We start from the raw sequence: 11,397 nt of genomic DNA, 5'->3' as shown, positions 1-11,397 counted from the left end.
CTGACACTGTAAAATCTTAAGACACAAGTCGGCGTCTGAAACAAAATGACAATTAATTAGTAAGAAAATCGTAATTTGAATATTTCACAATATTACTGGTGAATTTGCAACATTTCCGTTATGCTCTAAGGAAACAAATGCAGACTGCAATGCAATAGAGGAGAAATTTTTGTTTGTGACATTCGTCGATGACGTAGATGGCAATGCACTTGCTGATTTCAAATTTGCAGCTTGGAAAATTGGAATTACCTATCAATTGGAGTAACATTTAAATTATTTATTGAGTTAATTGAGATGTTTCATTAAAAAAAAACTTACTGCTGCAGAAGTATTTTGATAGGGCATTGTTACACACACATAAACCTTGCCAGGACATTTCTTGGGGGATCTTTGCATGGCATTGGCCATCCATTGGCCAACAGGATGTCTGATTCTGCAAACTGGTGTGCACTTTGCGCATTGATTTAACTCAATAGCTTCTTCAGATCTTGATGAAGAGCAATTAAGACACGTCCACGTCCGGATATGTCAAGTTCAAACCACTTGACTTCCCTACCATCAATAAAGGCACCCAATCTAATTCAAAAACATTATTTGTTAAAGGAGAATAGTGAAACATATTTGATAAATTTACCGTTCTTTGTTTGATAATTTGACAACACCGTTGCTGACATTTATGTGCTCTGGGGTTCGTTAAGTGACCACTTTTTTTGTAAGCCAATCGGTGTTGCCGAACCTCACGTGACTTTGCCCTATCACCAATAAAAAGCCTGTTTTTCCTCTGGAAAATGACAAGCTTTTTAGCTTCGTCGAATTTTTATGAAAAGATATTAAAGCGAATTGAAAATCTTAAAGCTATTGTGGCAATGTTGCATTTAAAAATTGACTATATATTTGGCAACCACTTGACGTTTTGTCGTATCTTTAGTTGACAAAAAATGGCGAATCTTTACACCCAATCACAAAATTTAAATTATTTCCTTTTTGATGTAGAATATTGTGGCAGACTTTTTCGTGTTCCAATTAACAGCAAGGAATTCGAAACTCGCATCAAAGAAGGTAAATTTAGTCTTTTGTAACATCGTTTTAATTTCAAAAATTCTAAAGTACACGTTATGCATGAATTTGTTGCAGATGCCACGTTAAGGTTGGAATTTGTTAAAAAGGTGCAAGCTAAGATTGCAGAAAATGATCCCAAATTTCTCAGTTTTGAAATAAGTATGCTATTTTTATTAGTTTTGTTTTTAGTATTGGTGCTAATTTCGATGTGTATTTCAGTTAGGGAAGGAGAAGCCACTAAGCTGAAATTAGTCCCATCAACTTCTGGAAGTAATCGTGCTCTCTCACCAATGCCAAAAGCTGCCCAAGCCAACAATCACTTCGACAAGAAAAGGAGTGCAATACCAAGAAACAATTTAGTGCCGATTGCTATAAGGACTGAGGCCCCTGTCAACGAAGAGATCAATGGTACAATTATATTCATTTATCTTGTGTTGTGTTATCTTGTGTTTTTGCTTTATTCCCATATGCTATCATTTACATTTTTCATCGCAATCTTTGTATTGCACACTAAGCAGGTCAATCAAATTCAGGTGCAGCAGCCGTTGCTGGTACTGCTGGTGCTGGGGTTCAGTGATGGACTTTTGATGAAGTCAGTACCTTACTAGAATGTTATGCAATTTATGAGCCTCGTTTCTCCAAGAAGATGGAAAGAACAGCCACTTTGTGGGAAAAGGTGACATACTTCAAAAATATTGCTCTCTCTTCCTAAACTTTCATATTTCTTCCTTACTTCAGTCTTTCCTTCCTCCCTACTCCCTCTTTCCTTCCTTCCTTTTCTTATGGACATTGTTATTAGTTTTCTGTCAATTGAAATATGAATTTGGTTAAACTAAATTTAACACCATTTTTCAATGCCGTTTAGGTCAATAAAGAAATGGAAAAGAGAGGAGTGAAGACTACAGCTGAAAGATGCAGTGTTAAATTTGCAGCAATGAAGAAGAGATTCAACGAGCTAAATGATCAGAATGTCGACGGTGAAAAGGGCCGAAGGGTTCAGTGGCCCTTTTTCTCTAAGATGAATGAACTTTTAGGATTGTCGGATGCCTCAACGCTCAAACACGTGCATGGCGTAGGCGCTGACTCCTCCAAAATGCGGGATGATGACTCCAATCCGTCTACTCCTCCGCCACCCAAGAAGTCCAGAGCCAGGAACGCTAGGATTACCCATCCGGAATCAATATCCCGTTTAATTGAAATTGAAATGGACCGTTCATCGATGGACCAGGAATTCTTAAAGGAAATAAGAGCCAGTAATGCTGCTAGTTTAACGAAAACTGAGGCTATCGTATCAGCGTCGAAGGCCTTCGAGAAACTAGCTAATGGGATGTTAAACAAATTCCAAAATATGCAAGGCGTTGTTTCTTCAGAAGTAAGAGAGAAAATTGGTCTCTTATTATATTTAACTCTTTTTATCTTTAATATTTTTCTTTAGATGAGCGTCATACATCAGTCAGAAGAGGTCGACTAATGGCAGAACACATTGAAGAAGATGATTTGTGAACGAATGAACCTCAAAACTTGTCAGAGTGCACTACCACCCCGTTTCCTTTTGTAATCCACATTTCCAAAGAATTAACCATTGTTTTATTTCGGTTATACCCTCAACTTGTACCTGATCTAATTGTGCAGCAGTAAATAAATCTGTTTTTTGTTACCATGGGATCTAACGGTTTATGTTTCTGTGTGTCAAGCACAATGTTGTTTGAGTCCATGTATTAAACCATACAAATTCGTGTGTTGAAACCAAACAAAATGAATTGAATAGGCAAATACGAAAGCTCTTTCAAATATTATTTGAAATTGTATTTGTTGTTCGAGGTGTGGCGTCATATTTTCAACAATCTAAAGGAAATTATTTAAACGATGAATTGTTCTGCAATAAACTGTCTTTTTTGTACACCCTCTTCGGTCTCTCTCTCTTCGTCAAACTCGTAATCAGGATCCTCTTCGTCATCCAATTCAACGTCTGGGGCATCGTCAAGCCAGTTGTCATGGCGCAAACCGAAATTATGGAAACAACAACAAACCAATAAAGTACGGTGTGCATACCGCATTCGGAAGTAATCCAGGAACTTTACTCTTCGCCACTTCATTTTTAATAGGCCAAATGCTCTTTCCACAACCTGTCGGTCCCTCTTAAGAGCTCGATTGAAGGCCATTTCATGATCTTCTAGTTCGTGGTTATTGCGAAAAGGAACGAGCAGATGTTGCCGAAGTGGATAAGCTGTATCTCCGAGAATATGATAGTTGGATCGTACAAGTTTAGCACCTAATGCTCTAGAGAGGGGACTGAGACGCAAAACTCTTGCATCGCCTATACTTCCCGGAAATCCAACCGCAGCGTCAATTATTTCCAAATCATGAGTAGATACTATTTGAAGCTTAATAGTTGTTTTGCATTTTCTGCTAGTATAAGATGGCAGCTGGTTTAGTGGTTGTCGTATTTCAAATTCTGTGGCATCGATAGCTCCTAAACAAAAAATGCTATTCAGTGACAAACAAAAAGATTTCTATCGTTAAAAAAACTACCTAGACTGTCTACAATTTGAAAATTTTCTGAGAGCTCTAAATATCTTTCTTCTCTCGGCCATACTATGAAGCGGTCAGCCATATTATAAATAACCTTCATGGTTTTCATAACCACATAGTGTACCGTCCCTTGATTCATCCCAAACCGCCTTGACAAAACACGATAGGCTTCACGGTTTGCTAAACACCAGATCAAAATCATTAGCTTATCCGTTACAGGCAGGCCAGTATACACATAGTCAGTTAATATTTGCGGACTGACAATCTCCACTAGAAGCTACAAAACAAAGAAATGGAATATACAAAGAAAATTGTGTTGACATATATTTCATACCTGGAACGTTCTTTTTGTAAAGCGAAAATCTCGTTTGAATTGAATTTCTGGGTACGTTGCAAACCACGTCCCTACATATGCGGTGTAATAAATAGTTCTGTTTGCGTGAATTCGATGTAAGATCAAACGCTGGCGCTGTAATAACTGCCTAAGAATGTCTTGTCTTCTTCTTAAAATCACAGCTTCAATAATATTATTATCATCCTCGTCAGCAACTTGGACAAATAACATAAATTGATTAAATAGAACTGCAACTTCTTGAATAAAATCCATTTGACTTGAATTCACGTTTAAAAACAAACGTTATTCATGTATTATAGTTACCGTCTGCAACACAAAGTTACATTTTTATTTTATGTAATCTGGCAACATCATAAAACTATAAAAATAATGAAAAAAAAGTGGTCACTTAACGAACCCCTGGATGACGGGCAACAATTGAAATTTGTAATTCAATGCCAATTGCTTTTCTTGCAATACATCTAGTAAAGAAAAACATAATAATCATTTCCACCAAATAATATTTATAGAAAGTCAACTACGGTTCTTCAACGGCGTTAATCGAAGACTGGTTGTGTACTGTAGATTGTTCAAGAGAACCTGATTTTTCCAAAATAGAAAATTCAATAGATTCTAAACCGGGTTCCCAATCGTCCCAAACATTTGATCTGTTGGGAAAAAATTTATTATTTTGGAATAAATAATAAATTTGATGTATTGACTACTCTTCATAAGTGGTGACGTTCGATGCACGTGATTCCTCAATTACTTCGTCCATTGACATGGCTACATTTTGAACCAAAAACGGAATTTCTTCAGTTCTAAAAAGAAAACATTTATTATTTACCAATAACAAATAATAAATATTTTGATTAGTTTACGGTTGAGCCAAACTGCTAGTTATAAGAATATACAATCTCCACTTCCGAAGCCACTTCACGTACGATCTTCGATTCCAATTCTTGAGCTTAAATTGCTCTAGAATAAACAGATATTTGTTATTTTTACTTGAATAGCAAATACTTATTGATAACAACATACAGTTGTGGTTGGTTTTATTCCACAACTCCATGAACCCTCAACTTGTGATTTTCAATGGTTTCTTCTCTTTCGGCAGCAAAGTTACATTTTTTACATGAATATTTTTTCTGGGAATGTTTACTTTTTTCATGACCATTTCTTGATGAATTGGAAGCTAACTTGGAGTTACACCAAGGATATCTACAAATAAGTTGCGCAACTTGTGTTTCCGGTTTTGAAAACAAAACAAGTTGTTCGTTTCTATTTAATTCAATGAATTGAAAGTCAATTGAATTATCCATTATTGTTTTTTTAACAGAAGATATTTTCTGAATTAGCCAGTTTTGTCGAGATCTCATTTGTTGAAAATCATTGTGGGCTTTGGAATAAAACAATTCCCTAATCTCTACAGAAGTAGACTGCATTAAACCAATTAATAGAGGAATTTTTAGTTTCGTTAATGACGATTAATACATAATTGGAATTACAAGTAATTGAATTATACCTGCCACTTTTTCCCAATGAAATCATTCAGTTCTTTAACATTTGTGTTTGGAGTATTAAGCGTCATAAATATGGTTTTAGTAAACAAAGCAATTGGCAAACCAACTAGGTATTCTACATCTTTCAATTGTTGGGTCAATTCGTGTAGAATGACAAATTTACTTTACTTTTCCAACCAACATCATCCAACTTCACTAGAACAGACTTGTCAATTAAAAAAATAAAACATGAAAACTAATTACAATTACACATATTGAAAAAATAGAAAATGAAACACATACCTTGCCACTTTTGCTTAAAAAAAATCCATTTTACTTGCGTTTTAGCTCAAAAAGATAAGTAGAATAATATTGAAAGTGCTTTTCCCAGCTTAAAATATAAAGCAGCTTCAAAATGGGGGGTTATCTCCAGTTATCTCGTTATCTGCTTTTTGTGACTTAGGACAACGACAAAATCAATTAGGTTGTCTTAATACAAAAATTATTATATTATATTATAATAAAAATTATATTTATGGTAGGCTCACTACACACTTCTCCTCTATAAGAAGGTCGCCTCTACCTTACGTGTAGCAGAAAAATATTAGTAGATGGAGTCAAGTTCCCATGAGCTCTCGTCGTCGGCGGTGTCTACATGCCCTGTAGCCATAAAAGCTTAATAGAGATCGGAAATAGACGATGGGTCTTCATTGGGCCAAAAGAGTTGAAAAATAAAGCGTGGCGTGGACTTACGTGGGTACGTACTAGCGCCGTGGCGTAATAAGAGTTGAGTTAGCTCTTATTTATTAGTTAGCAGCGCAAAATGTAGCGCAGTGTTACCGTCGTCATCACTATAATTAATATGTAGCACGAAATGCTGTAGCTGTAACAATAGGGCGCATACATTGTAGAGTGACTGTATGACAGCTAGCATAAATGGGGTTTTTCCTTTTCTATAGCCGTGGTTGAAAAATCTGGACGTTGTGCTATGAATTTATCGACAAATTCCGAAATGAAAAGGAGTCATTCCATTTGCATCGTAGTGTTCCAGATGTTTGGTGATATGAGATCGTAAAAGAAAGTCGAAGATGGGGGACTTCTCAGGGGCATTCCAGGCGGCCCTGAGAAGGGTATGTTCCAACCCTACCCCCACCGTCCAATCGGAACTATACTGGATGAGAGTACCAAAAACTGTTCCATATCCATTTTTGTTTTCTCTCGCGCCAACGAATAAAAAAAGGGATGGGAGCGGAAAAAAGGCAAATTCTACTTTTTCGTTTTTTAACTTCAAATAAAACTGAGAAATATCAATAAAAAAAATTGAAAATCAGACCTAAAATAAAGTTAACGCAGGTCGATTTTTTGAAAAAAGTCGCGTTTCCCTAGCCCTAGCCGTTGAACTGGAAAAATGGCCAAAGTGGAATTAATTGCATAAGGTCCTCTTGGCTTTCCAAAGACTTTTACATCCGGCCAAAAGTACTTCAAGAAATGTAAAAAAAATCTATAAAAAATCAGAGGTGTTTCCATTATCTCTAGCTATCTCCACACCAAATTTCAAAGAATTTGTTTAAAAACTGTACTAATTAGAGGACTGCAAAAACAGCGTTTTTGCATAAGGTTCTCTCGGGCTTCCAAAGAATTCGAGTAGCTACTGCACTTGTACTCGTTTTCGTTTAATTCCTTAAATTTGGAAGTTAACTTCAAGGTTGTTAAATGATACGTTGAATATAGCTGGTCCCACTCGTGTTTTTCGGTATTTCAGCTATATGATAATCTATTAAAATTTGTGATGCCATCCTTCCAAAAACATTCTTGAAAACGATAAAGCGAATAACCATCCCTTCCTATGGTATAGTTGGTGTACGCAGGTTCGTAGCCGCATTTAATTTGCTTTGCTGACACGGTGATAGTAAGGGTTGCACATATTTGCACGATCAGATATTTTCCATTTGGTTTGATTCGGTGACATTCTGACAGATTATTTGCTATTGCCGCAAGGAGTCCATTTGATTCTGCAAGCAATACGGTTGTAAATCGTCGCAACTGGATGTTGCCACAATATACAGCTTTTATTTCCTTTTCCAGTTGGTTGTCTCTTGATACTGCTTCATCTTCAATGAATTGGTGGTGCTGGGCCAGCAGAGGTTAGTTTTCTTCATCTGTATTACTTGATTCTTGTTACCCCCTCCCAACAACCATAACTGAGCAAGGTCTTACATGCAATTGGCAACGCTGACTGTGAGATCTTTTTCCGCTTGTAGACATAGCTGTCCGTCTATTATTTGCGCTGTGTCGGGATTCAAAATCAAGGGAGTGGAGGGGTCTTATTTTTACAGGTTTGTATACAATTTAATTTTTGGTGATGGAATTTAAAGCAAGCGTCTTTTTTCTACTGTGTGTACTATTAAATTGGTGGAGATTGCAAATTTCTTTTCTATTTGCCATTTTTCTAATACAAGACCGTTGAATTTTAAACAAGTTTCCATTGCGGGATTGTATAACTGCGTTTGGCTTCTATTGTTTTTGTTTCATTTCAATGTAGGCATTATCAATGTTAAGGAATTTATGGAATCGGTGATTGCAAATCTCGATTGTCTCGTTTCTAAATTAATGAAATTCTAATGGGTTGGTTTCGTCAATCAATTAAAAAGTGTTATCCGAATTTTGTTTTAATCCCATTTCTGGCATTGAATTTTTTAGTTAACATTTTTCCTCCTCCGTGTAATTCATTGATGACCACACTATGGTTGCATCGTGAGTCATTGCTGAAGTATCGACAGGTATTTGTAAGAATGCCATAAGGGGATGTGATAGGACAAGCAATTTCTCCTTATATATTCTTTATTTTTCATCCATACTCCTTCTTCAATCGATTCGGCTTTGTAAGCATACAAGTCCGTTCCAAACTGTTCCATTTTATTTCCGGAGCAGTCGTGTGTTTCAAGCATTTCTCTTCATTCTTTTGTTGCTACAGTTTGAATAATTAAAGCTGTAGTGGTATCAATTCCACCGAAAAAGAATCCAGTGACATTTTTTCTTTTAACCAAGCCATGCAAAGGTTTCCTGACCAAGTGGAATGAGGATCTTCTGTAATGAAAAATGCGTACTTGGTTGGTACTGGTGTTTATCGCAGCGGTTTCTCATTGCAATACGAAGGCTGCTGTATGCCCATCAATCCCACTATTTCTTCTTGGCTGCAATTACAGACCGTCATTTCAAGATCCGATCCCACTTGGAAGGATCCAAATAAGAATAAAAAGAAAAGCTCCACCTTAAAAATATGTTAGCTATTTTAACTAGGTGTTTCTACCGGTTTACTAATGTGATTTTATATTTTTTTCTTGACAAGTATTAATTTCTTAGTTTTAAAGGAAGTGTTATTGTTCTTCGAAATTGCCTCTGTGACTGTTGAGGTGGTTTTTCCTCACTTTTGCTTCTGCGTTTTTTTTGGAATATAACTATCAGCTATTTGGGTTCGAATTTCCTGTTCAAGATGTCGTTGCTCTTCAACTGCTGCCTCATTGCTGACAACTGGTTCAACATGGTCGCCCGGTTCGGTGCCAGCAACTGGTGGATTCTCAATAAATGATTTATTACTGTCAATTAGGCAGTTCACGGATGAATCAAAGGTTGATCTTGATCTTGACTGGGATCGTCCTTGAGAGCTGGAAATAGTTTAATTCGATCGGCATGAGTGACGTATGTTTTTCCGTTACTCATATTCAATAACTTGATATTGATGTTGCCTTTTTGTTCAATTATGTGATGTGGTTCTTCCCATCGCATATTGAATTTTCCAGGTTTGTTCGCCGATTGTTTTAGCAAAACTGTATCTCCTATTTTATATTTGACTTCTTGCACTTTCTTATCATAATACTTTTTCCGATTTTCCTGTGCGATCCCTAAATTTTCTTTTGCAAACTGTTTAGCCTCGTGCCTTATTTTAGCGAAAATATTGTTCGGATCTGAAAGGATAAGTAAACGAGGCGCTGGTAGAACGTTAAATGGTAAACCTAAAGGTAAAATGTGGTATAACCTGTACTTGAGTGAACTGACGTGTTGTAAGTTAAAGTAGCATATTTCAAATAACTATCACAATTATTTGGCTGATTCGTGACGTAACTGGCTATCATGTCTGCTAGCGTTCTATTAAATCTTTCAACCATGCCATTGCAACATGGTATATACGCGGTAGTTCTGAGCCTTTCTATTCCTAATTGTTTGTAAAGATCGGCCATGTTTCGTGATAGAAAATTACTTCCTTGATCAGTCAGAACCCTATTTGGTACGCCATTTTCTAGAACAATCGAATCAATAAATGTTTACATTATGGTTTCGGCAGTTTGATCAGGCATGGGTGCTGCGATCATATATCTTGTCAGGTATTCTCCCATTACCAAGTTGAAGTTGTTTCCTTTTAAATCGGTTGGTAAGGGACCTACAATATCCATGGCCATTGTTTGCCACACATGTTTTGGAGGAGAAATTGGTTGTAAGGGTGCCCTGTGTGATCCTATCCTATTGCCTTCCGTTTGGCACAAATCACGCAAGTCTTGACATGATTTTTAATATCTTTTCTCATCTTAGACCATAGAAATCTTTTAGTTATTCTTGCGATGGTTTTTCTTGTCCCTAAATGTTCTGAATAAGGGCTGTCGTGAAAGCGTTTAAGAATTTTTCCCTCAGTGTTTTTGGGACCCAAATTCTACCATCAGGTGTTTCTAAAAGTCCTGAATTAAGTATGATGAATGTCGGATCGTCGTCGTCATCCAAATCATCTTCAACTTGGCGGTTGGAAGTACCGTTTGGTAAGGTTGATGAGCTTGACTTCCCTGGGTCTTACGTCGTATACGATTCGTGCCCGTATACGTCTTCAGAAGCCCTCTGGATATAGTGAATGCCTGTTTTGGGTCAATTCTTTGTTGCTAACTATTGTCGCCTTGTCTCTTTTCTGATCCTGGGAAAGGAATATACCACGAACAGTAGTGCAATACTCATCCAAAGCCTGCTATGTCTTGAATTCTCAGAAAGTGAAAATATAACTGCATATTCTTCGATTTCTTCGTCGTCTGTTGTTCCTGATTCATTAGGGATACGACTATAAGACTATCCACATTTTGATGTGCTTTGCTCAGGCGGTATTGGATGTCCATATCGAATCCTTGTAGACAGAGTGCCTACCTGGCAATCCTTTCCATTGGTGTTTTATTTGATTTAGCCATTGCAGTGCCTGATTATCAGATATAATTTGGAATCTTCTGCCATGGAGATAGGGGTAAAAAACTCGTGTTGCGTGAATGATTGAAAACAGTTCTTTCTCCTCTGTACTCCAATTAGCCTGTGATTTAGTTAGATGCTTTGATGTGTACGCAATTACTACTTCTTTATTGTCTTCTCCATTATGGGGCTGTAGTTGCACTAAAACAGCTCCTACGCCAAATCTAGAAGCATCCGTATCTACAATAAAATCGCGCGTGAGATTCGGATAACGTAGGATTGGCACGTTCATAAGACAAGTTATAAGAAGTTTGAATGCTTGTTGTTCTTCCATGCCCTATGCGACATCTTTTTTTGTTAATGTTGTAAGAATGATTTAAGTTATCTAGCAAGCAACGCTATATAAGCAGCCAATTTCAATCGTCACCGTGAAGGCAATACAATCCAGTGATGTTCATTGAGTGTTCGAGATATATTTGTAGTGTTATTGATCTGACATGATTCCCCATGGTTTGTGACCAGGATCGAACTGAAATTCAGCCTGTGAAGCCGACGTGATAACCTCTACACTATGGTCGAACCCATGCGTGCAATGCACAATGGAATAGCAGTCCATCACCTTAACCGCTCGGTCACCTCGTCGACATATTATTCCTTAACGTTTTTCATCTAAAGCCAGATTATCTCAGTTTATCTGCACCATTGAATTACAGAATAATTATACCGTATCGAACACCACCACATATCTTGTAC

The 11,397-nt window shown here is 37.0% G+C and overlaps 2 protein-coding genes across 6 annotated transcripts; one reads left to right on the top strand and one right to left on the bottom strand.

Annotated features, from left to right (window-relative positions):
• The first annotated feature begins 729 nt into the window (after window positions 1-729).
• On the top strand, window positions 730-2,721 carry LOC124208498. Of its 5 annotated transcripts, none has more exons than XM_046606253.1 (6): window positions 773-1,059; window positions 1,135-1,218; window positions 1,279-1,467; window positions 1,575-1,735; window positions 1,925-2,431; window positions 2,495-2,721. In XM_046606253.1, exons 1-4 carry the CDS (start codon window positions 939-941, stop codon window positions 1,634-1,636), a joined length of 456 nt encoding a protein of 151 aa, XP_046462209.1. In that variant the 5' UTR covers window positions 773-938; the 3' UTR covers window positions 1,637-1,735; window positions 1,925-2,431; window positions 2,495-2,721. The 5 variants fall into 5 exon arrangements, with proteins under 5 accessions (XP_046462210.1, XP_046462209.1, XP_046462211.1 ...); XM_046606255.1 differs by having other exon boundaries at window positions 775-1,059; window positions 1,578-1,735; XM_046606250.1 differs by having other exon boundaries at window positions 929-1,059; window positions 1,578-1,735.
• A 197-nt stretch (window positions 2,722-2,918) lies between these two features.
• Window positions 2,919-3,673, bottom strand: LOC124209044. The gene is made up of 2 exons (XM_046606908.1): window positions 3,592-3,673; window positions 2,919-3,532 (listed from the first exon to the last, which is right to left on the bottom strand). The coding sequence occupies exons 1-2, from the start codon at window positions 3,671-3,673 to the stop codon at window positions 2,919-2,921; spliced, it is 696 nt and encodes a 231-aa protein (XP_046462864.1).
• Window positions 3,674-11,397: the final 7,724 nt, after the last annotated feature.

Source organism: Daphnia pulex, chromosome 12 (assembly GCF_021134715.1).
Source record: "Daphnia pulex isolate KAP4 chromosome 12, ASM2113471v1".
NCBI lineage: Eukaryota > Metazoa > Arthropoda > Branchiopoda > Diplostraca > Daphniidae > Daphnia > Daphnia pulex.
This window is presented reverse-complemented; position numbering and strand designations above follow the sequence as displayed.

What these genes read in the sequence shown, in the direction of transcription:
- LOC124208498 (XM_046606250.1), top strand. Translation starts at nt 1,706, where the DNA reads ATGGAAAGAACAGCCACTTTGTGGGAAAAG. An exon ending in CAGCCACTTTGTGGGAAAAG is followed by an intron (nt 1,736 to 1,924) that starts GTGACATACTTC and finishes AATGCCGTTTAG; the next exon opens with GTCAATAAAGAAATGGAAAA. An exon ending in AAGGCGTTGTTTCTTCAGAA is followed by an intron (nt 2,432 to 2,494) that starts GTAAGAGAGAAA and finishes ATTTTTCTTTAG; the next exon opens with ATGAGCGTCATACATCAGTC.
- LOC124209044 (XM_046606908.1), bottom strand. Translation starts at nt 3,673, where the DNA reads ATGGCTGACCGCTTCATAGTATGGCCGAGAGAAGAAAGATATTTAGAG. An exon ending in TCAAATTGTAGACAGTCTAG is followed by an intron (nt 3,533 to 3,591) that starts GTAGTTTTTTTA and finishes TTTTTTGTTTAG; the next exon opens with GAGCTATCGATGCCACAGAA.